General features: G+C 37.7%; 2 protein-coding genes across 6 annotated transcripts in view; one reads left to right on the top strand and one right to left on the bottom strand.

Annotated features, from left to right (window-relative positions):
- The first annotated feature begins 725 nt into the window (after nucleotides 1-725).
- Nucleotides 726-25,154, top strand: ASB14 (ankyrin repeat and SOCS box containing 14). Of its 5 annotated transcripts, none has more exons than XM_045493280.1 (11): nucleotides 726-814; nucleotides 1,369-1,498; nucleotides 3,194-3,249; nucleotides 3,698-3,829; nucleotides 3,927-4,085; nucleotides 6,594-6,839; nucleotides 9,283-9,454; nucleotides 9,910-10,453; nucleotides 12,249-12,402; nucleotides 13,154-13,349; nucleotides 22,293-25,154. In XM_045493280.1, the coding sequence occupies exons 2-10, from the start codon at nucleotides 1,377-1,379 to the stop codon at nucleotides 13,330-13,332; spliced, it is 1,764 nt and encodes a 587-aa protein (XP_045349236.1). In that variant the 5' UTR covers nucleotides 726-814; nucleotides 1,369-1,376; the 3' UTR covers nucleotides 13,333-13,349; nucleotides 22,293-25,154. The 5 variants fall into 5 exon arrangements, with proteins under 5 accessions (XP_045349236.1, XP_045349235.1, XP_045349237.1 ...); XM_045493279.1 differs by having other exon boundaries at nucleotides 730-826; XM_045493281.1 differs by lacking the exons at nucleotides 726-814; nucleotides 22,293-25,154 and adding an exon at nucleotides 14,564-14,744 and having other exon boundaries at nucleotides 1,287-1,498.
- APPL1 (adaptor protein, phosphotyrosine interacting with PH domain and leucine zipper 1) overlaps nucleotides 18,779-25,316 on the bottom strand; it is a 37,797-nt gene continuing 31,259 nt past the window's right edge. Inside the window, exons 18-22 of the mRNA XM_045493285.1 lie at nucleotides 25,155-25,191; nucleotides 24,392-24,538; nucleotides 23,762-23,812; nucleotides 23,383-23,472; nucleotides 18,779-22,370 (exon numbers count right to left, since the gene is read on the bottom strand). Of these exons, the coding sequence (XP_045349241.1) occupies nucleotides 22,224-22,370; nucleotides 23,383-23,472; nucleotides 23,762-23,812; nucleotides 24,392-24,538; nucleotides 25,155-25,191 (472 nt within the window). The 3' untranslated portion in view covers nucleotides 18,779-22,223. The remainder of the gene's footprint in view (nucleotides 22,371-23,382; nucleotides 23,473-23,761; nucleotides 23,813-24,391; nucleotides 24,539-25,154; nucleotides 25,192-25,316) is intronic.

Below are 25,316 nucleotides of genomic sequence, written 5' to 3'. Positions count from 1 at the left end.
TGGTTATAAATAAGGAAGTATCAAAACAATTCCGGAAGTAACCCCTTACATCATACTTTTACAACATCAGCTCCATTTCTCACAGTCCCCGGGGCAGGAAGCGTACATACAGAGGCAGTAAGGTGGCTGGCGGCAGGCCTGTCCACCCCAGGCCATAGCGTGCTTCTTGGCATTTATTTCATGTTTAATTGGAAATACCAAGTGTCTCTTCATTATTTTTAATAATGTTCTAATTTAGTATATACATTCAAAATATTAGTAGATTATCGATTTTAAAACATTTCAACAATACAAAATTACAGTTGAAATTTTATTATCTTGTGTGTGGAATTAATTCCTTCCTTAGGATTCCCAGTACACTTTAGGCTGCAGCTCTGTAGCCCAAAGAAAATGTAGGTGCAGCTACCCAGTGAATCAGGACTGTGGGGACAGTCACTTTGATAAATCGGTCAGAGAAAAATGGCCTCTCAGATGAAAAATTGATTCTGGTCTGCAATGGCCATGAGCAGGAGAATGAATTCACTTCACACAGCCAACCCCTTGCAAAAGCATTTTATACCAGGAATAAAATGTTTAGTCCCTTAAATTTGATGAATATAGCAGTGAAGAGAAGGGATCATGTTTCTAAATAGAGCTAAACCCCATGTAAAAAACAAGGAGAATGTGCCAGACTGTCTTATGATCATGTATTTATAGTAAAGCTATTAATGGAATGGCCACTACGGGGAGGGGAGACCCTAAATAGAAATGAAAATCCTGATGTGCTAATCTTACAGTGAGAACTTCCATGCTCTTCTAAAGGATATAACAGAAGGTAAAAAGTCTGGTATGTGATTGAACCTATTCTATGATACAACAGAAATGTTCTTTTAAACAACTGAGTTATTGCCTAAGAAAATACATTGTTTTTTACTACCACTATTCCTGTTATATGTTGTTATTATGAGAGTGCATATATTCCTATGATGTGTTTATTTTTAATACTTGCTGTTGCAGCATAAAGATGTTTTGGGTGAGGGCTACAATCACTGAGAAAAAACTCATAAGCCAGGTCTAAAATAAACCATTACTTTCATAGTTAGACGACACTGACCCAAGTTTTATACGGAAGGTTGATTTTCCTGAGTAGGCATTAAGTAAATGGCTAATCATGGCAACTTCTAATTTATATTGAATTTGTGGCAGTCCAGAAAACTCTTTTGAATTTATGGGAAAAAATGTAATGGGTATTTTTTCTAAATCTTGCATTTGCTTCATTTATCACTCCTTTCAATTTTGTAGTTTTCTGAGTTTCATTTGTAATGAAACTGATAATCTTTTCGTAACTGGAAAAATATTGTCAATTCATTCTGACTTGAAATCTGTCAGCGTCTCACATGGATAATTACGCCAGTGATGAAGACACAGATGAGGACTTTGATACCCAGCTCGTCATCCAGGAGAGTTTACAGGACATTCACAAGCCGGGAACTACACAGCAGGCACCTGCAGATGAGAGGTAATGGGATCTCATTGGTGATGTACTGGAAGGATTCAACAGTTGAGACTTGTCATTAGTATACTTCTAGTGTTGTGATAAAAACAGAAGAGGGGGTCAAAATCCATTTCAATTATCATTTCAGTATGAGACTTGAACAATTTGGAAAGAATTCAGAATGTAATTAGTAAACAGTTGAAGGAGGTTAGGAGCAGCTCTACATGAGGATTTGCAGACTGGAAACCAGAAGAAATACATTAGGATGTGAAAGACTAGAGAACTCTAATGCACCCTGTCTTTGGGGAGCCAAGGAAATGCATAAAGCTAAGCAATACACATAGAAAATTATCAGCCTTTGTGGGGAGATAGAGCAAGGTCCAGTCTTTTGATTCATATCAAAAGAAGGAATTATGTAAACTTAAACCCAGAAGAGACTAACCCTTTCTGAGGTGTGTCTTCAGAATTCTGTAATGACGGCACTAGAAAAGGACTCCACGGGTCCCTTGCTGATGTAAAAGAATCGCCCTAGAGGTGGAATGTGCACAGCCAAGCACACCTGCTCAGATGCTCTCTGACTGATCTGCAACCTTACCCCCCCCCACCCCAGCAGTTACTATTGTTTTTCAGGGGTGATAAAAGTTGTTTGCTTGGGGTGGTGACCTCTATTTGCCTGCTGGAGGTAAAACTGGATAAATGTGGTTTTAGCTCTAAGAGACTTTATAATTAAACATAGAGATGTTGAAATACGTTAAAACTATACTTTTTTTTAAAGTAACAAACTCACGGAGTGATCACTTTGTGCTGCACTATTTTTAAGCATTTTTTAAATATTGACTCATTTAGTTCTCATTACCTTTCTATGTTGTAAGTACTGTTATCCCTGCGTAGAAATAAGAAGACTGATAAGCACAGATAAGTGTTACCCGAGGTCACAGAGCTGCTAGGTAAGAGGCAGGCAGTCTGGCTTCAGCGTCTCTTTACCACGCTATTCCTATACTTTTGTGTTACATTTAGGAATAATCTTTAAATAGTTAAAGTTTTGTAAAGAAATTGGGTTTAGGGGCACCTGGGTGGCTTCAGTCGGTTGAGGGTCTGACATCCACTCAGGTCATGATCTCATGGTTCATGACTTCAAGCCCCACTTTGGGCACACTGCTGTCAGCACAGAGCTTGCTTCGGATCCTCTGTCCCCCTCTCTCTCTGACCCTCCCACACTTGCACTCTCTCTCTCTCACTCAAAAATTAAAAAAAAAAAAATTGGGTTTATTAGATTAACCTTGTGATTAAAATTTTTTAAGTTCATTCAGTAATTAAGTCATGATTTTAGATTGGAAGGCATAAGATTTTGAGGACTGAGATATTTTACAGAAATTGACTATAGTTGTAGATTTCAGTTATTAGACTTGCAAGAATTATATGGAACTTAGGAAGGCTTGCTGACTTGGTCTACCTGAGACAGGTGGAATAATGCCACCCCCCCCCCCCCCCCCCCCCCCCAAGGAAGACAGACACAGGAGACCGATTTCCCTGGAGCATGTTTAGGGTCACACCACATATATTTTGGAAGTATTCCCATTAAGCCTCATTTTAAGAGTTTGTTGTAAGAGTTCATCCTTGGTTAACTACTATTGCCCTTACTGTTTCCTTTTGTTTTTTGTCACATGCCTTTGTTTTCCCTCACTTTGGGGATTACATATATATTTATTTTCTATGCAGTTCCCATTCCTTTGTGAGCGCTGACTATAAGAAGATAATTGAAACAATAGAGACAGTTAAGTACTCTTCTTATTCTATCCCCTCCAACTTGTGGTAAGATGTGATGCTGACAAAGGACAAGGGGCAGCACTTCCCCTCTGAGCTGAGGAAAGCCTAGAAGCAGGTTCTCCCAAATGCTCAACACTGTGGGGGTGTCCAACGCTGATTGTCAAGAGCCTGCGAGAAAACACGACAGCACCACTTAGCCAAGAGCTCCTGGGCTCCTCGGTGGACTGGGCTCTTTCTCTGTAACCACACCAGGGGTGGCCGCTGGCTGGGATGGTATGGAACACTAGGCGAACACCTGCTTGTTTGTCCTATGCTATTTGAACGCGTCTCTCATAAAGGGTGGTGCTAGAACTCTGTCGTCTCGTGCACTAACCTTGATGGTGGAATTCGGAAGCAGTATGGGCTGCCTTGTGTGTGTGCCAAATGTGAATCTGTGCCCATTCGACTCATTAATAGGTAAGGAAGATGCATTGGCACGCCTGACCAAGTGCCATTCTGCTTTTGATGAAGCAGATGAGATAGGCTGGCTTCCTCTGCATAAGGCTGCGGTGCAATTAAGCAAGAACATTTTGGAAATAACCCTGAAAGGTAAGCTCCCTTTACAACTCTTCCTGATGCTTCTGAGAAATGAGTTTAAAATTTATTTCTGTATCTTAACCTGTGTGGTCTAATGGAATTATTTCAGCTTCAAAACCCAGTGTGTGGGAGCAAACCACCCACAGCGGGGAAACGCCACTTTTTTTGGCTGTCAGCAGTTGCCTCTTAGAAAACGCCAGTTTTCTTCTTGTCAACGGCTGCAATCCAAATGCCAAGAATTCTGAAGGCAATTCTCCTCTTCTTACAGGTAAATTAGTACCTTGTCTCTGGAAAACAGTCTGTCATTCTGAGTGTCCCCCATCCCAGAGGTTTTGAAGGCAACTTTTTAAAAATTTTTCTTAGTTTTCATCTTAATTCCAGTTAGATAACAATGTTATATTAGCTTCAGGTGTATAATACAGTGACTCCACACTTCCATATAACACCTGGTGCTCATCACAAGTGCACTCCTTAATCCCCATCACATTTCACCCACACCCCTGCCCCCCCCCCAGCAACCATCAGTTCTCTATAGTTAAGAGTCTGTTTCTTGGTTTGCCTCTTTTCTTCCCCCCTCTGCTCATTTGTTTCTTAAATTCCACAGATGAGTGAAATCATATGGTATTGGTCTTTCTCTGATGTCACTTAGCATAACTCTCTAGCTCCATCCACATCGTTGCAAATAGAAAGGGAGCTTTTTGTACATAGTTGCAGTGCTGTCATTCTGGTCCCAACTGACCCATGTCATGGGTACCTGACCCTCAAGCTTTCTACAGACTTGCCCTTGGGGTGGCCTGAGGCAAAATCTCTGCCAACTGGCTGATCATTTTGCATGCATGGTGTCTTAACCAATTAATTTAGGTGTAAGAACGATAAAAGGTGAGCAGAGTGGGGAGAGGCAACCAATGGTGGGGTAAAGACGGCAGATTGAATACGAATGGCTAATTTTCCTCCCTCCTGAGTCTTCACTAAAATTATAGTCAAGAAATTGTCTTAATGAGGTAAGATACAAAAGAATGAGGAGAACAGGAGAGGAGGCAACAACAACACAGTTTTTTAAAACCTGGAGAGCAGGTGGATGAATACTCAGTGACAAGAAAGCCAACTCAACTTGGTAGTGGGGAAAGCAGCACAATTACATCAAAGGCTTGGAAGTTGTTGGCGGCAGTTACCTCATGGAATGTGGGTGAAGGACAGGCAGCTAACAGGAGGATTGGTTGAACCCTATTAAGGAATGAGTAGCCAGAGTGGTCCCTTCTCCCAAACCACCCGAGTTCTGGACATTGATCATCTGAGAAGTTTAAACAGAGGCTCTCTGGATGGGGGGGTATTAGACAAGGGTGGGAGTACTGGATTGAAAATACTAGAGGAATTAAGCATAAGCCAAGACCTCCCAGCCCTCCTCTTCCACCAGGATTCTAGAAAGATGGCAACCAGAACTTTACCCTCCAAGAAGAGGCTTCTCTGGGGAATATGATATACCCAAAAAGAAAGAACTGAAGGGAGTGAAATTGGGGGTTCCCCAACAAATGGCCCAGACAGAGCAACATATAGCTATGACCACACTCCAAGAGCCCCTCCCAACATTTAGGATTCCCAGTCAGCTTTTTAGTCCCCAACTCTTAATCATGAGCAGATAGCCAAGGACTATCTGAGAAAAGTCTTCAACAGAGGTAAGAAACTTGAAGGAGACAGACTATTTAGGCAAAATAAAATGTAGGGGGAAATTAGAATTCATTTAGAGCAATTAGTGAAAACTAATGAAATAATAGGATATTACCAAAAAACTGAACAAAACAGAACCAAAAACACTCTTGAAAATTAAAAATATGATAGTAGAAATATAAAACTCAAAACAAGTGCTGGGAGATAAAGTTTAGGGAAGTTTCCAGAAGATAAGAAATGGGAAATAGGAAAGAAAAAGAAAAAAACTAGGACAATCTAAGAGGAGCAACACATGAATCTCAGAAATGCTAGAAAGAGAAGAGACAAGATGGAGGTGGTATACCATCATGAAATAAGTCAAGAAAATGATTTCCTAAAACAAAGGACATGTGTTTCCAGAATCAAAGGGCACACTAAGTGCCAGCTCAATGAGCTAAAAAAAGACCCAACACCCTTGGCACTTGGTATTTCCAGTCCTACAGCACTTTCTATGGCACATTATAAACCGTTATAGACAGAATTCACACTGATTCAACATCTGGCTCCTAGCAAGATTCCTCATACACAGTGGGTGCCAATAATTAACAAATGGATAGGGAGATGGATACAGTAAATTGTTTTAGAATCTTGAAGGACTTAAAGGTTATCATCCAAATGCAAATGATAACAGCATAAATGCAGAAAAACCAATTAGAAAATTTTAACAAAACACGAGGTTACAAATAATTTCATAATTACTGCTGTTTTTGTTTTTCTTTGTTTAAAGTACCCAGGAGCATTTCTAGGACTGTACTGGGTACTTAAGTTCCCATTTTCTTGAGGGAGGAACACAAAAATGATAAATGAAAATTTTATATGTTTTGTTTTTCAGACACATAAGCAGCCAATAGACAGTAACTGTTCATGGCTTACAGAAAAGACAATAGGGTATTGATGTAAAACACTATTGGTATTATTTGATATATGCCTCATTTAACAGTGTGTTTCCTAAACACAAAATGTTGGCACAGGGGGGTAGCTAGGAAGAGCTCATTAAGAAGCTTGAGGGACACTGGCTAATAAGATACTCTGGCCATAATTTCCTGGTGACATTTCACTTCCAATTTCCCAGCTGTTCTACGTGACTCCTATGACATGGCTGCCTTGCTGATCAGCCATGGGGCAGATGTCAATCTTCGGTGTACCAACGAGAGGACCGCTCTCCATGAAGCAGCCAAACTGGGCAGGCAGGACATAGTAAAGTTGCTGCTGGTTTCTGGGGCTCACCCTGATCCACAGAGCTCCTATGGATTCACTCCTCTTGCTCTTGCTGCCCAAAGTGGATACACTGAAATCATGGAAATGTTACTGCAGAAAGGCAAGATTTTCTATACGGTCAGCACACCCCCAAGGGATAATGTGACGCAAGCATCCTCCTTTTTGTGAAGAGCTTCAAGATGATAGAAATTAACATTTTATTTAAGCCTAACAAATGTCTGATGAAAGTATGTGTTAATACTGGCTACTAAAAAGCCTAGAGATTGAACAGTTCTCATTTGATGTGGAGCAATTTCCCTAAAATTACTAGGATGCACCTTACTCTAGCATAATGTTCCTCGACCATGCTGAGGATGGTCAGTTTTTAAATGTTTTGCCTGTTGTCCTTTTCTAGAGTCACAGAACAAAAGTCCTCATATTACCCCCTACATGTTGTCTCTGCTAAGTCATGAGGCACTCCAATGTGTTATCAGATGCTTCTGGTGTTGGGAAGTTTTTCCTGATTGCTCCTCTTTGGGTCCCAGTTCTTCCTTTAGTAATAACCAAAACCCTGAGAGAAGGGGAAAGCAATTTACATTTATTGAGTACTTTCTAAGCACCAGGCAATAAGCTACCGCTGCCTCACGTGATCTTCTAAAACCCTAGGAAGTAGGCATTATCGTCATTTTACACTTAAGGAAAGAGGGTCAGGGATGGTACCAGCTGCAGGACTTCCTTTTAAACGTGCCCTCTCTTGCCACCGATTCGAGATCTGGTTTAACTGGCAGAGTCCTTGGCTCAGAGAACTCTGCAATTTATTGGCTTTGAGGAGAACCCCCATTGATGACCCTGTTAAATGAAGCAATGTAGTATCTAAAGCTTTTTTTCAAAGCAAATCTTTACCAATATTTAATAAAGTCCCAATATTAGAATTACCTTTTGTATTCTCCTTCCTGTCTGTGTCCAGAAGCCTTATTTCTTTCTTTAACAATACATGGTCCTGGTCTCCAATATTCTAGACTACAGAGATTCCTATATTTAAGAACAACTTTCTGCTTTTTAGACTTACCTGAAACTTTACTATCATACAGGAGAGGCTGTTGTAGTTTCCAATCACTGGCCATAAGACATTTTAAGTAAGATGTTTTAAATGAGCAACAGCAGAGATGTCTAAAGTCATTAGCTAGAATAACAAAACTAAATACTAGACCCTTCATCTACATAACAAGAGTAACCTTTTGTGTAGATCACTGATTAAAATATAAAGAGAGGCACCTGATTTTAAATCCTTAACTCTAAAGAAACCACATCTGTTGACCTCAGTGAATACTTTCCGAGGTAACTCCCTTATGATGTAATTTGCACAAAGTGACATAACTAGTAAATGGCAGAGCCAAGATTTGAAACCACATCTGTCTCATTCCAAATGTTACTTTACTGCCCTGCATTATTAGAGTGGAAACACGACTTCATAGAAATAGGCCCTGGGTCTGGTGTACCTGTATGTGAATCCCGAACTGCCTTGCTTACCAGCTGTGCGTCTCTGGGGAAGTCACTTAACCTCAATGAGCCACGGTTTTTTTCTCTTTAAAAAGAAGATACTAGCACCTGCTTGTTAGGGCTGTTGTTGTTTAGAAAGTATGCACACAGGAACCTGCACATAGTGAGCACCCATCCCATGGAGGCTTATTAGACATTTCTTCATGCATTCCGGGGGGGGGGGGGCGGCGGTTCTTAATCACTGTATTCTGATGACTATGGAGTCTATTTACTAATTTACTATTTACTAATTTAAAGCCACTACATCTTTTTTATAGGAGCTGTGAATAGGCCCCGAATGATCTCCTTTCCCTTTGTCCATTTTCAAAGGTGACTCTTTCTTCAAAACCCATTTTACTGAGAGGCCTTCTGCAACTGACCCAAAACTCCTTTCTCCTTCCTTCACCATCCAGTTCCCCTCAAAATCCAGAACTGAGATCTTTTAGAGGACATTTTGCCTACAATTGTACTCTTATTACCCACACCATCACATGACAGCATATTGGGCACTACAATTTATCCTTTTAACTATAAGTCCCCAACTTCAACAACAAACAATCACAGTATGTCTTACTATGAACAGCTACCTAAGAACATGTGAAAAAACAGAACAAACACCCATTTTTCACCATAACATCAACAGATGGCATGGTGTTACAGTCCAACGGGATTGTTGGTACCATCCTATACATAAGGGTGGGGTAAGTGGACTTTTATAGGCTAGTCTGGAAATAAAATCTCCTTTAAAAGGATTTCTCCTGGAATTTGCAAGTTCCAAACAATTAACTTATAAAGTTACTCTGAAAGCCAACCCACTTTTAACTGAGAGACTGCTTGCACCATTTCTTCCTTCCCCAACTACATTATAAACTGGCTGAGAGCCAGTTTATTTATTTCTTTGACTTTGTAGTGCTTTGCTCAAGTGGCTGCTTAATAACTGCTTTTTGGTAGTGCTTCTATATTAAGAATGCATAAGCAGTAGAGCGGAAAAGATTTTTGCATAACAAGACTTTTTCTCCTCTTAGGAGCCAATGCTCTTGGTCAGGCCTCTGACTCTTCTTCCATCTTACTTGAAGCCGCCAGTGGAGGAAATCCAGATTCTGTGACTCTCTTGCTAGAGCATGGAGCTGATGCCAACATCCCTAAGAATTCAGGCCACCTTCCCATTCATGTTGCAGCTGACAGAGGCCACTTGTTGTAAGTTCAATTACATCACCACAAATAATAGAAATAGCAAAAGCTGTGGGGTTTCTTTGGAGCAGCTTCTGGGAACTTTATATTCTTCTTCTCTGATCATATAATTCTAACACCCTTTTAAAGATAAACTCAACCAGTAAGACAGTGAAGTCAGGCATCCTCTGTAACCACAGAAGAGACATAAAACTATTTTATTATCGGGTCTTTGGGCAATAAGGGGAGCTCCCGGTCTCACTAACTGGACTAATTCTGAGTTTTATATCTAGACAGTTTTATTTAACTTCACTAAGTAGCTGAGCATTTACATGCAGGAATTATACTTTTTGGGGGTTAGGGGGTTCTAAATGCCACCTAATACTCATACCACCTGTACTAGTATATAATAATCGTAAACAGGTTAATACTACATCTTACCAAAAACAATTTCTTAAATACCCCCTGAAACTCTTTCTCAGAGCCCTGAAGATTTTGGTTCCAGTTACGGATTTTGCTGCCATTAAGCAGAGTGGCATCAGTCCGGTCCACTGTGCAGCAGCAGGAGCACACCCCCAATGCCTGGAATTCCTCATCCAGGCTGGATTTGATGTAAATTTCATGCTAGATCAGAGAATTCGCAAACACTATGATGACCATAGGAAGTCGGCTTTGTATTTTGCTGTATCAAATGGTGACCTCTCTTCAGTTAAGCTGCTTCTGAGTGCTGGAGCTCTGCCCAATCAAGACCCAGTTAACTGCCTCCAGATAGCCCTAAGGATGGGCAACTATGAGCTGATAAGTCTGCTGCTACGGCATGGGGCCAACGTCAATTACTTCTGCAGAGTCAACCCTTTACATTTCCCATCAGCACTGCAATACACATTGAAAGATGAAGTCATGCTCAGGATGCTCTTGAATTATGGGTATGACACAGAGCGATGCTTTGATTGTCCCCATGGAGACAAAGTTCATCCTTGCTATACTTTTGAAGGCTGGACATCTACAGTTATCAAAGACACTATGGTAAGTGCACAGTATTGTCTGTATCAACTTATACAATCATTATTAGTGGCCCTGGACTACACCAAGAGATAAGACTCCATCCATTCTCTCCAGAAGATCATAGTTCAAAAGATTTTTAAGTTTATTTGAGAGAGAGAGAGAGTGAGCAAGAGAGAGCAGAGGAGGGCAGAGAAAGAGGGAAAGAGAGAATCCCACGCAGGCATCATGCTGTCAGCACAGAGCCCAACGTGGGGCTCAATCTCATGAGCTCCCCAGGAACCCTGAAAAGATTTTAATGTGATAAATACGTGGTAAAATAAACATGATGGTAGATGTAAAAAGTACAGAAACAGTTCAGAGGGAAGTGATTTAACTTTACTTAGGGAGTTTCACAAATGAACTAGCATCTGAGTAAGGTTTTAAAGAATGAATGTAGTCTTACAAACTAGTTATGTTTTTTCTCTGAAGTGCTGAGTCATCGAGCTAAAATGTTTCTAGGGTCCTGATACCTGTATCCCTTAGTTCTTGGCTATCTCTTTTAGGTCTAAAATTTAATTAAATAGGTTTCTTTGGCCACCTTTTTAATGAGAAAGAAACACAAAAAAATGCAGTTGACTACCCTTTTCTTCTTGAGATGTGTTCCTCCTGTGATGTCTGCATCACACCAGTCTATTTCCCCCCCTAACCGGTCATTTCTGTTTTCCCCAACTTGAGCTCATCCCCAACTTTTCAAAAAGCTTCCACTCTTCAAGTTTCACACGTTACCTTCTCAAAAAGACCCTTACCCATCCACCGTTATCTAAGGTAGTTGTCTTCCCTAATCTTCTGATAATGCTATTTCTTTTATAGCACTTACCACTTTCTGAAATTATCTTTTTAACATTTACTGATTACATGTCTCCTCCACAAATACATCAGTGTAAGTAAGCTCTTGTTCACCACTTTCCTCAACTTAGAGATCTGTGCTCAGCACACAGATGCACTATAAATACCTGAGTTCATATTAAAATCAAAAATTAAATAGTGAACGGAGAAAGCACTTTGAATCAATTCTGGAAAGCCAAGGCAACATATTAATATTGTATTATTAGTTTTAGGTTATGATTAATGTAGGAGCTGGCATTTAGGTGTATATCATCTTGTATTATTTCCTGACTTATTATGTAGTAGTACTTGACTTCTTACATGGGTATCTTGTCTAGGAGCATGTAAATTACCTACCGGCAGAAACGATCATATCCTTCAGGCATGAGCATAGGAGTAGGTTGTGAATGACAGAAAACCCCAAATGAAAGTGACTTTAATAAGGTGGCTCGTTCCCTTCATATAAAGGCCACAGGTAAACAGCCTTCTAACTGGACAGCTCCTGACACAGGAGAAACTTGCATCCACATTCCAGCCAGCAAGGAGGCAGGCAGGCTGAAGCAGCACACACCGTGTTCTTTTAAGTGCATTCTGGGGGTTGCTCACACTTCCACTCACATCTCACTGGTTAGAACTTAAGTGGCCACGTCTAGGTGCAAGGAAGCTGGAGAGGTAATCTTTATTCCAGAGAGCCGTGTGGCCAACCAAAGGGAACAATGGATATTAGACAACTGTCTCTTTTCACACCCTGATTACATCTTACATAGTTCTGAAGATACAGCAGTTAAGTATTTTTCCAAATGTCAGAGCTAAGAAATCATTTCCTTGTTCAATGCCTAGTTTATAAATGAGGGGCTTGAGACCTTGGTTCCTAACTTTGAGTTTAGTGTTCTAAACCCCATAGTTACTCCAGTTTTTCATTTGCTTTCATAGTTCCAATTTTCTTCCTTAGTTCTGTGAAGTAATAACTTTGTCATGGCTGCAACATCTCTCTGGGAAGGTTGTTCGAGTGATGCTTGATTATGTTGATCAAGTTCGAATCTGTTCAAAGTTGAAAGCTGTGCTCCAAAAACAAGGGCTCTGGTCAGAAATCCATTTTATCTTAAGTGAGTATCCTCCTTTCTTCTAAAAGATTATTACCAAAAATAAAAAGTATTCTTATTTGTTTCATAAAACATTCTCTTCTGGTTAAAAGCTTTATCTAAAGAAACCAAGGAAAATACTATTCCTCTCTAAAAAAAAGTTACTATTTATTACTTACTTTGTACTTCTTTTTTCCCAGTAGATAAAATCTGTTAGGTAATTACATATTATATGGTAGGTAATGCCTTTCTCCTAATCCCGTGGAACACTGTACATACAGGAATTAATAAAAGCTATGAAATGGCAACAAAAACAGGGATGAGAAAAAGTGAAGATCTAAGCCCGCAGAGAATATCAAAGGATGCTCCAAACCACATTCTTTCACAGTAGCACATAAGTCAAATTAAGAGTTTCTTTCATCTAATTTCCCCCTGGGTGGTGATCTTTTAGTTCTCAGCCTGATCCAGAGGGACAGGACAGGGCAAGGGAGTGGTTAATACACAAAGATTTCAGGATTTCAGGTCTCACAGGCCAGAGCCACAACTGATGCCAGTCTTTGGATTCTTAACTTGACATGGTTCTGTAATCGTATCTACAGGAAGGGTTGCAAAGAGAAGGGAAAAGCTGTTTCGCTTTTAACTTTTCCATTTCAACATAGCAAATGAAAATTTTGGTGGCTTAAGTATAACATACATTTGCTGACTAAACCCTAAGATCACTAAAAGCAGGAACAGCTCTTTTCCATTTGGATAACATGTGTTTCTCTCATTTCAGCAAACCCTCGATCCCTCAAACATTTGTGCCGCCTAAAGATCAGGAAGTGTATGGGGAAGTTACATTTGCGCTGCCCTGTCTTCATGTCATTTCTTCCATTACCAAACCGTCTAAAAGCGTATATCCTTTACAAAGAATATGATCTTTACGGACAAGGAATTTTCACAGGAACCTGGTAATCAAACTGGATGAAAAGGTATATTTGAGTTGCATTTCTTAAAATTTGACTTGTTACATAGGATTCATTATTTCTCACTTTACCTAACAACTAAAATCTCAATGCAAATCTACACGTTCTTAATACTATTTCTTAATATTCTTTTTTTTTTAATTTTAATGTTTTTTTATTCTTGAGAAAGAGACAGAGACAGAGCATGAGCATGAGTAGGGGAGGGACAGAGAGAGAGAGGGAGACACAGAATCTGAGGCAGGCTCCAGACTCTGAGCTGTCAGCACAGAGCCTGACATGGGGCTCAAACTCACAAGCTGTGAGATCATGACCTGAGCCAAAGTCAGAGGCTTAACCGACTGAGCCACCAAGGCGCCCTATTTCTTAATATTCTTAATATTGCTTCTCAAGAGCATTCTGAAAGGCAGTTAAAAAAAAACCAAACTGTAAAATTTCAATTAACAGAAATGTATCAGTTCTCACTCTGTACTGATTTTATATTAAATGTAAGAATCTACATTTCTACACGCTCAAAACAGTAAATGTCACCTTTAATAATTTAAAAGGATTCTTAACAGTAACCCTTTTTAGAGAGAAGTACATACATAAAATGTCTTAGTAATTACATTGAATAAAATACTGACCCCAGTACTTGACCTACAAGTTAGCTGTTCTTATGCAAAAGTCCCAAGGCCAGCTTAATGTCTGTTTACTTGTAGAGTCCTGCACTGAAGTGGAGTAATTTGGTTAACTGAAACAGAACTTTCAATTGCAACGTCATCATTAATGGGAAACATGCAGTCCTTCTTTCCATAAAACCCTGGCTAAGGGTTCCCATTTACTGGTTAATGTTATCACTGGAATAGAAATTAAACGGGTTTTCAGATGGCTTATGTTTTTCTGTACTGACTCTAGTGCAGTACTGGACACACAAGAGGGGCTCACTGATAGCAGCTGTATTTATTAAATTATTTATTTTTTTAAGTTTATTTATTTTTGATAGAGACAGACAGCATGAGCAGGGAAGGAGCAGAGAGAGGGAGAAAGAGAATCACAAGCAGGCTCTGCACTGTCAGCGCAGAGCTCAATGTAGGGCTTGAACTCATGAACCATGAGATCATGACCTGAGCCAAAACCAAGAGTCAGACGCTTAACCAACTGAGCCACCCAGGAGCCCCTTTTTAAATTATCTTAAAATTTTTAATTCTAGTATTTAACATACAGTGTTAAATTCGTTTCAGGTATTCAATACAGAGATTGAACAACTCTATACATTCATCACTCAGTGTTCACCAAAAGTGCACTCCTTAATCCTAATCACCTGTTTCATTCATCTCCTCACTGACATCCCCTCTGGTAACCATCAGTTCTCTATAGTTAAGAGTCTGTTTCTTGATTCGCCTCTCTCTTTCCCTATGTTCATTTGTTTTGTTTCATAAATTCCACATGAGTGAAATCATATGGTATTTTTCTCTGACTTATTTTGCTTAGCATTATACTCTCTAGGTCCATCCATGTTATTGCAAATGGCAAGATTTCATTTCTTTTTTATGGCTAAATAATATTCCATTGTGTATGAATACCACTTCTTTATCCATTCTTCTATTAGTGGACACTTGGGCTGCTTCCATAATTTGGCTATTGTAAATAATGCTGCAATAAACAGGGGTGCATGTATCACTTTCAATTAGTGTTCTTGTATTTTGGGGGTAATACCCAGTAGTGTGATTACTGGATCATATGGTAGTTCTATTTTTAACTTTTTGAGGAAACTCCATACTATTTTCCAAAGTGACTACATCAGTTTGCATTCCCACCAACACTGTACGAGTATTCCTTTCTCTCCACATCTTTGCCAACACTTGTTTCTTGTGTTTTTTTAATATAGCCATTCTGACAGGTGTAAGATATCACATTGTAGTTTCGAGTTACATCTCCCTGATGATGATGTTGAGCATCTTTTCATGTTTATTGGCCATCTGTAGGTCTTCTTTGGAGAAATGTGTATTCATATCTTCTGCCCATTGTTTAATTGGATTGTTTCCTGGGTGTTGAGCTGTATCAGTTCTTTATATATTTTGAGAACAACCCTTTATCAGATATGTCATTTGCAAATATCTTCTCCCATTCATTCAGTAGGTTGGATGCCTTTTTGTTTTGACATTTTGTTTCCTTCACTGTGCAGAAGACTTTTATTTTTATGTAATCCCAATAGTATCTTTTTGCTTTGATTTCCCTTGCCTCCAGGGACATATCTAGAAAAATGTAGCTATGGCTGATGTCAGAGACATTACTACCTGTGCTCTCTTCTGGGATTTTTATAGTTTCAGGTCTCACATTTAGGTCCTTAATCCATTTTATTTGTGTATGGTGTAAGAACGTGATCCAGTTTTCCCAATACCATTTGTTGAAGAGATTTTTCCCCATTGTATATTCTTGCCTCCTTTGTCAGAAATTAAAAAAAAAAAAAAAAAGATTGGCCATAAAATTGTAGGTTTATTTCTGGATTTTCTATTCTGTTCCATGGAGCTATGTGTCTATTTTTATGCCAGTACCATACTGTTTTGATTACTATAGCTTTATAAGGTAACTTGAAGCCTGAAGCTGTGATTCCTCCAGTTTTTTCAAGACAGCTTTGACTATTCAAGGTCTTCTGTGGTTCCATACAAATTTTAGGTTTGTTCTAGTTCCGTGAAAAATGCTGTTAGTATTGTGATAGCAGTTGCATTAAATCTGTAGATTGCTTTGGGTAGGATAGAGATTTTAACAATATTTGTTCTTCCAATCCATGAGCATGGTATATCTTTCCATTTCTTTGTGTCATCCTCAATTTCTCTCATCAGTGTTTTATAGTTTTCAGAGTACAGGTCTTTCGCCTCTTTGGTTAAGTTTGTATCTAAATAGTTTGTTATTTTTGGTGCAATTACAAATGGAAGGATTTTTAAAAAGCTTTTATTAAAATTCCAGTTAGTTAACATATAGTGTAATATTAGTTTCACATGTAGGATTTAGTGATTCAACACTGTCAAACCCAATGCTCATCACAAGTGCACTCCTTAATCGCCATCACCTATTTAACCCATCCCTGCACACAAAACCCCTCTGGTAACCATCAGTTTGTTGTCTATAGTTAAGAGTATGTTTCTTTGCCTCTTTTTCTTTTAATTTCACTTACTGTTGCTTCATTATTAGCGCATAGGAACGCAACAGATTTCTGTACATTGATTTTGCATCCTGCAACTTTACTAAATTCATTTATCAGTTCTAGTAGTCTTTTGCTGGAGTCTTTAGGGTTTTCTATATATATATCTGCAAATAGTGAAAGTTTTACTTCTTCTTTACCAATTTGGATGCCTTTTATTTATTTTTGTTGTCTAAGCACTGTGGCTAGGACTTTAGTATTATGTTGAATAAAAGTGGGGACACTGTACATCATTGTCTTGTTCCTGACCTTGGGGAAAAGCTCTTGGTTTTTCCCCACTGAATGTGAAGTTCACTGTGGATTTTTCATATTTGGCCTTTATTATGTTGAGGTATGTTTCCTCTAGACCTACTTTGTAGAGGGTTTTTTTTTTTTTTTTATCATGAATGGATGTCATACTTTGTCAAATGCTTTTTCTGCATCTATTGAGATGATATGACTTTTATCCTTTCTTACCGATGTATCATGTTGATTTGTGAATATTGAACCACGCTTGCATCCTAGGAATAAATCCCACTTGATTATGATGATTTTCTTAATGTATTGTTGGGTTCTGTATGCTAGTATTTTGTTGAGGATTTCTGCATCTATGTTCATCAGAGATACTGGCCCATAGTTCACTTTTTTGGTGGTGTCTTTTATCTGGTTTTGGTATCAGTGTGATACTGACCTCAAAGAATGAATTGGCAAGTTTTCCTTTCTCTTCTATTTTTTGGAATAGTTTGATTAGAGTAGACATTAACTCTCAAATGTTTGGTAGAATTCACCTGTGGAGCCATCTGGTCCTGGACTTTTGTTTGTTGGAAGTTGTTATTACTAACGCAATTTCTTTGCTGGTAATTGGTCTGTTCAAATTTTCTATTTCTTCCTGCTTTATGTAAAATTATGTTTCTAGGAATTTATTTCTTCTAGGTTTTCTAATTTATCAGCATATAATTTTTAATATATTCTTACAATTGTATTTCTGTGGTATTGGTTATTTCTTCTCTTTCATTTTATTATTTTTTTTAATGAGTCTGGCTAGAGGTTTATCAATTTTGTTGATCTTTTCAAAGAAGAACCAGCTCCTGGTTTCAGTGATCTAGTTTTTGTTCCAATCCATTTATTTCTGGTCTAATCTTTATTATTTCCTCCCTTCTGCTGCTTTGTTTTGTTCTTTAACTCCTTTAGGTGTAAGGTTAGGCTGTTTTGAGATGTTTCTTGCTTCTTGACATAGACCTATACTGCTATAAACCTCCTTCTTAGAAACGTGATAAAAGCAGTTATAGAATGTAGGTTAAATTTTTATTTCTGTATATTCTGTGCTGAAGGTAAGTACAGGTTTCTGTACTTGGAAAGTGAGGAAAGTGAAGAGACATGCATTCAGCCACACCTGTGTAGCATTTCGATAGCACATCAACAAGAACAGAGTGATGGGTAGGATGATGTTCATTTTCACCACAGGCCCAGTCAACTATAGCCTTGTTATTTGTATGTTTAGTGTTAGCATACTTTTTTTTTTGCATAATATAGTCATCTCAGGGAAACTGAAGTTAGAGAATTTCTTTCTGATGTGGAGATTCATGGCTATACATTCAGTAAGCACAGACTTAAAGTTACTTTTAATGATATGATTTTCACATTCAAACTTGCAAAATTAGCTGGCATGAATAATTTTTATTTTTTTAATCAAATTGTGGTGTCTGTTTTGAGTAGCGGATTATAGGTATGTCAATATACAAATATATTTAGGATATACATGCACATAGATACACAATTCTAAAGTTAGTTTTATCTACTCCCTGAACCTACTAAAAGTATATACATTTTATAAAACTCAAAACGAATTAAAACAGATACTCCCAATGGAAGAAAAGAACTTGGTAAGTGCTATAGGAAAGTATAAAGAGCACATGGGATGAATATGCACTAGTATTAAAATTACACATCAATCTCACTTAAGCTGGTGTACACAGTATCCTGCGCCTTTAAATTGTTTCTTTGAATATAGCAGGTATATGTTGTCTGTAACATGTCTAGGGGTAATTCCTGAAACATCTATTTTTCTAAAAGAAAGAAGTCACCAGTGATGAATTAGTGTTATGTCCCAGTAAGTGACTGCTTTTTTTCCTTTTAGCTGTTATGGAATTGCAATGGGCCTAGATGTGTAACTGTAGTGTCATAACATATTAAGAAAAAGTCCATTTGTTTCATAAGCATCATTTGGAGTTAGAGAAATAAAATTGAGTATATATCAAATACCTCATACAAAAAAGACTATACAAAAATCATGGACTTTATTATACTTTAAAAATCTTCTAACAGCATAGTTCCTGAAGCCTTGTCAGAGAATACCTACTTTGACAAAAAATAAGCTCTCCACCCCACACATATACCACCATTACATAAAAATTGAGTTCTTCAAATTCAATTCTAAAAGGAAATGTAGCATGATTTTTAATTGTATATATGCATAATTAATAGTATCAGTGAGATAAGAATTAACCAATTCACTTAACATTACAAAATCACCAAATATACAAAGCAGTTTTGCACATTAGTTATAACTTAATCCCCAGTTCTCATATTAACTGAAGTAAATTACATGAGTACAAGCCACAAGAGACTAGTTTAAAAGTGTCGTATAGTTCCAGTTTCAATGTGTGTCATTAATGTAGAACAAAATCTCATGAAAGAAGAGTAAGTCAAACTTGCTAAAAAATAAAATGAAAGCCTTGCTTGCTACAATCAGTGTGTTTGAATATTTTAAGTACAGTTTGAATGCTAGGAGGTCGTTGTCAAAACCAATGTTAGTATTTTCATTTTATTAATTAATTCAGGTAGAAGGTTTTGCAATACATGGGATCTTGGGGTCTATCAGCATTTATAAGATTCAAATCTTAAATATTTGTAGCTCCTACATGTAACTCAAAATTCACATCAGATGCCTTTACCACACAGGATTATATGTTATGTAATGTGTTACGCATACCCTACTCCCCTTTTCCCAAGCATAAAGGTAAACGTCACTTTACCACCCCTAGAGCCTGAGAATTCTTTTGAAATTAAACACATACTAGTCATTGTAGAAATAGCAAAAACAAGACTGGCCTTGGGAACTTTGTCCAGTCCCTTGTTAGCAAGTTTTTAAAATTTTGAAAGGGAGAAGCAATACTTAGTTTCCTGTCTACTGATTTCATTACCATAGTTATAAAAGTACTGTTTGTATAGGTAGCAGAATGCATAGCTGAATTAGGTAGACTTAGTTTCTTTTCTTTTAAAGAATCAGTTTTGTTAATTTCTAAAAACCATCAAGCATAAGTATGAATCTGAGAAAGCTATCCCAAATTCTAATTCAATCACCACCAAAGCATCCAAGAGCCAGAAGGGATTTCAAAGGGTAACAGACCAAGATCAGCTTTAACATTATGCAGAAACCCATGGGCAGCCTTCGTCAAACAAAAAGGAGAGTTTCTTAAAGTTGATGCTTAAATATCTGTAGTATGGAATAGTTCACATAGTTCTAGAGCAATGGAACAAAAGTTGAAATATCTAAAATTCTTAATCCCACATAATAACTTCGATTTGGTGTTGGAATGCTCTTTGGTCTGATCTGTGGACATGGGTGTATTATTGAGGAAATTCCTATCAAAACATGACTTAAAAGGAACTACCTAAGTCTGCCAGTGCCTTTAACTTTAGCCTTCACTCTGACCCAGAGTACTAACAAAGGGCAGCACTTAGTTACCGTGCAAAGCGCCAGCCTCGTAAAACTGCCCCTAACGCTAACCACCTTCCTTGTAGGGTGACAAGTTTCATCTGAACCAAGCGAGGCAACAACTGAATAGTATAAACAAAAGACTTAATGAAACAGAGAGCTTACTAATTCTCAGAAGGGTCTTAAAAGCCGGACCTGCCATGGCTAAATCAAGTGCTGACCACAGAAATTTCGACTTCTACCAAAGGAATGACACACAAACTATCAAGAAAGCATTCCCATTTAGCAAGCACAAAATCAACTGTCTTCAGAAAGTATTCTGTAAATTTCTACTTTTTTACTATCTGTTTTGGTAACATAAGGCTTCAAAATAATGATTATCAAGTAATCATTATTCCCATTTGGCACATGGATAAAAAGAATATCATGATCCTATATATAATTATTCCCTTCCACAGAAAACAGGGTGCATACCATGTGAAACAGCCACACTATATTGTGAGAGCTAAAACAGATGCTGCTTCTAAATTCAGGACTAACACGACTACATCAAAGAACAAAGGGCTTTTCCCCTTGTAAAATTAGTCTTAGTGGCTGGCAAATCTCTTGAAAATTTTAGTTATGTGACTATTTTACTCAATATAATTAACCTGTCTCTATATAGTTTTACACGTGAAACAAAGGAACATAATTTCTATCAGCAATGTAAAAAATCTGAGTAAAGAAAAAAAATCAAGTTTTGACATAGAGGGAGGCAGCAGGGAAGTATCATTTAACCTTGGCACTAGGCTAAAATCCTTCCTTGGTCAACTCTCTTATACCGAACATTCAATTTCTTTTCAATATTTCATAGAATTAGACCTTTTACGCATTTGAAGAGTAGAAGTATGTACAATAACTAGTGCAAATTATTCTATTCTCATATATTAGTTATTTGCCTTTGTGGATATAAAGTGGTGATCAGTATTTTATCAAAACATGGAATTATGAAAATACTGTGCATATCAGTCTGAAATTTAAAAGATTACATTTTCTAAACTAAACTCTGGGCATTTTTACTTTAAGCAGGCAACAACCGTTATAGAATTTCTTTTGAAATGTCACTTGATTTTCAATAAAAATTATTTCACGCAATGCAGAAAATATGATGTATTATCCTGTAACAATAATATCTTTACATTTTAAGTCCTAATCTAAAATGTACTTGAACAAAAAAAATCCCTTTTAATAAATTCCAAAATCTTATTTTAACCATTACTGCTCTGCAGCAATAATTCAAGTTCCAACCTGAGAACTAAGAATAAGATAATTAAATGCCAAGGGCTGTATCAATCCTGAACTGAAGACACTTAAGCTTCTTTCCCACTGGCATCAGGTGTCATACATCAGAGAAATGTGAGCAATCCCAGAAAGTGCCCTGAAATCACAGTACCACCTGCCACAATTTGAAACCTTAAGCCTAAAATCTTTTTTCTAATTACTTTATAAAAGTTCTATTGCACATTTAATAGTTAAAATATTTGCAAACTTGTAGAATTCTCTGTATAAAGGTTTTGAACCGATTCAGTTGAAAGCTTCCTCACTGCCAGCAAAAATGTTCCTAATGAGAAGAGGAAGCATATCCATGAATATCTGAAGCTGAAGAATAAATGGTTTCTTATGGTCACAGCCAATTACAACGCAAGAAGTTCACAATTTGAAGGAAAAAAGGCTTGAACAAGTGTTAATTCCTCAGCAATCTACTTCAAGGAGATGAACAGGTTTCTTTTAGACATGTGGAATTTGATGTTACTGCATAGTATATCATTTTTAAGGAAAAAAAAAACAGTGCATACCTAAGTGGTCAAGGTCAATCTTATTTTAAAAAATGAAGTTAAAACAGGTAAATATAAACTTTAGTCTCCTTGGTATATCAACAAAGTTGTTACCTTGTGCCATTTCACCACAGAAACCGTCAATAAATTCCAAGGGGGGTAATACCAACCAAAAAGCAAGGATAAGTTCATGCTTCTGACTCTCTTTTCTTTCCTTCTTCTCCCAAATCACTCTCTTCTGACTGGCTACTGCTAAGGACAACAAACTGCCCCTCACTACTGGCTTGGTTTGGTCTACTGGAAGCAGCTATCAACCGACTTTGTTCTTCTAAGTCCTAGTAGAAAAGACAGAAAAGAAACTAAGTTTGTTTGCAATCAAATGCAAAACTATGCATTTAAAATATGTACTTGAGAGCTGCTCAATCTTTCTGTCATGAACACGTATGCGTAATTCTGGCAACTTACTGAAAACAAAGGCTACACACAACCAGTGCAACACCAAAGTGAAATTTGGCACCATTTTAGAAATCCTGTAAAAGCCAACATTTCCCTCTTCTCCATTTCTATGGCTAACAACATTCAGACCATCGTTATCTTTCACTACATACCACACCAAGAGGCTCACAATGGATCACTCCACAGCCCTTCCCTTCCACCTCTCTGTCCAACTTACCTTGCTAAATCAGCCGTTGCCCTCCTCAGCCTAACCTAGCAAGGAAGCCTCAACTTCAGTGTCATCGTCACGTCCCTCTCCTTTGTCCATAAGTCCAATCAATTCCCAATTCCTGCTGATCTGTGCTCATTAAGTATCCCGCAAATTTCTCTTTTCTGTTGCTACTGCCACCACCCATAACTGGGTCTGACAATCTCATGTATCACCATCTAATGCATTTTCCAGATTTTGCTCTGAAACTTGCCTAACTTAAAATTATCCTGTTGGATGGACAATGATTTGACACTGCTGGTAACATTAAATATTTACATAAATATATGTTCATTCCTGGAGGCCAACACAGCTTCCAGCAATGGCAGTTAAGTCTATATACACATAGCCTCTCAAAAGACCTGCTTTGATAGCAACAAACTTCGCTGGAATATGGAAATATAAGTTCTGGTACGTTTGTTAAACAGCAAGTCGACGACACATCGGTAACTATAACGTAAACATCCTATCAGAAGACAGATGTCTTCCTTTTCTGCTGCGCTATGAATCATCTGATTATGAAGTGGCTGAGGAAGCAGAAACAGAATTTCATTTGGAAATTCCAACCTGAAAGTCACAGTGCTGAATTAAGGAAACTTCATAAACATCATATCAAAAAAGATCTAGATACTAGGACTACATACCTTTTCGATTTGTTTTTGTTTACTGAGTTCTTTCTGTTGTTTCTCTTTTACCCTCTCTATTTCCTTTTGTTTTTCTGATGCCCTACGATCCTAAAACACAGATAAGTACAACTAATGAATTAAATATGAAACAACTTTAAATTTTAGACTTTTCAATTCATATGGCCTTTGTAACCTTTTCATATTTTTATGTTTACATGAAAGCACACTAAAAATATACATTCTTAGTCATTTATCCAAATTCTAAATACTGCATCAGCAATAGTATCCACTGATAACCTTGCACAGCAAAATCATTTTATTTACTTGCTAATATGAAAGATCTTATATTACTTTAGATAACATTCTTGGATAATTAATAAGTATCTTAGATTCTTACCAGTTCTGCATGCAAAGCTATCTGTTTTGCCAGTCCAACAGAATCACAAATCTAAAAGGGGAAAAAATAGGAAAAACTCAGCCAGTTCTCATTCAAAGTAATAATTTCAAGTATCCAAATGGCTGGTGCAACTAGATTTACAACTCATTATAACACACTGCTTCAGACAAAACCTGATTTAAGAATGTTTCAGTCCCCAAACGAAGCACCTGTGTATTTTCTTCAGAGTCTGAGTTTCCGCTGCTGCGTCTCGCCTCTTTCACACACCCACCTTCTGGTTATCTCAAATTCATTACTGAGATGCTAAGGTTTGCAGAGAACTAAGCAGATGCTGATGCTGTTCTAAGCTGAAGACATCTGGAAAAGGCTGATTGCGGGAATATACTGCAGTCCCCGAGTAAGGGAATGAGGCCAGAAGACTGCACTAGCCCTCAATGGCCAGGGAAGACACAGGTCTGTAAGTCAGAAGGCCCAACATATCAGCTCAGATACCTTCAGAGCAACGGGCTTTGGTCAAACAACTCTGCTGAAGTAGGCCAACTTTGGGAGTTTTTTCCAGAAGTCTTACTAAGAACTTTGACTATGATATATATTTCACAACCTAAACACATTTTGAAAGGCCATGTATACCTTTTCCCCCTCATTGTTTGATTCAAATATGTAGCAGACTGATGACAGATTACTTTCACTTCTGCCCCCTGATGTCCGAAGAACAAATCCAAAAAGCCTTTTATTTTCCTGGTGTGTAGCATACAAAACTACACTGGGTAATGGAAACTGCCAAAGAAAACATCAGAAGCAAACATGAGATTTTTCAAACACTTACAACTGCACTCTTATACATAACAAACTCAATTACTAAGTTATATCATAAACAGAACATTAGAGCCATTTTTTTTTTTTTTAACAACGTGGCAATCCAAGAACAAAAATGTCATATTTGGTTTGGATTACCAGGCAGAATAAGAGGTTGTTGAATGCTGAATTTATTAGTCACTTACACATTTTACAATAACAAATAGAATAACAAAAATGCTCTATATTATTAAATGATTAAATAAGAGCATATACTTGCAACTATTTCAACCTAGATAACTATAAACTCAATCATGTTCACCTTTTAATTCCTCCTGTGTGTATCCCTTAACCAGGCAGCATATATCATATCCTAAGAAAACCTAAGTATCACAGCAGATTGCACAATTCTTTAAGTTGCATGGAATGTTCAATTATAACTTTATGGGGGAAGATGTCCACCATCAGCTTACTTATAACTTAGCCAATCATAATTACCTACCATATTTCAATATATAGGTTCAGAATTATTATAAAGATACACATGTGTATGTGCACAGAGGGATTTCCAATAAAGCTTTAAACATGCCGAACTCACCGTGAGCCTTGTAACTTGTGTCTGTGGATCAATTAACCTATAAATTAAAATTTTGGGAAACATTTTAATTAGGCTGAAATTAAACTTTTCGTACAGTTTTTTTTTTTTTTTACATTTATTCATTTTTGAGAGACAGAGAGAGACAGAGCACAAGCAGGGGAG

The sequence above is a fragment of the Leopardus geoffroyi genome, chromosome A2 (genome assembly GCF_018350155.1).
Source record: "Leopardus geoffroyi isolate Oge1 chromosome A2, O.geoffroyi_Oge1_pat1.0, whole genome shotgun sequence".
In the NCBI taxonomy this organism is placed as follows: Eukaryota; Metazoa; Chordata; class Mammalia; order Carnivora; family Felidae; genus Leopardus; species Leopardus geoffroyi.
Note: the sequence above shows the minus strand (reverse complement) of the source record. Positions and strands in the feature narration are given on the sequence as shown.

Excerpts from the sequence above, each read along its gene's own strand:
- ASB14 (XM_045493280.1), top strand. The coding sequence starts at position 1,377 with ATGGATAATTACGCCAGTGATGAAGACACAGATGAGGACTTTGATACC. Across the intron at positions 6,840-9,282 it reads GGAAATGTTACTGCAGAAAG|GAGCCAATGCTCTTGGTCAG; the intron begins GCAAGATTTTCT and ends TTCTCCTCTTAG. Across the intron at positions 12,403-13,153 it reads AGAAATCCATTTTATCTTAA|CAAACCCTCGATCCCTCAAA; the intron begins GTGAGTATCCTC and ends CTCTCATTTCAG.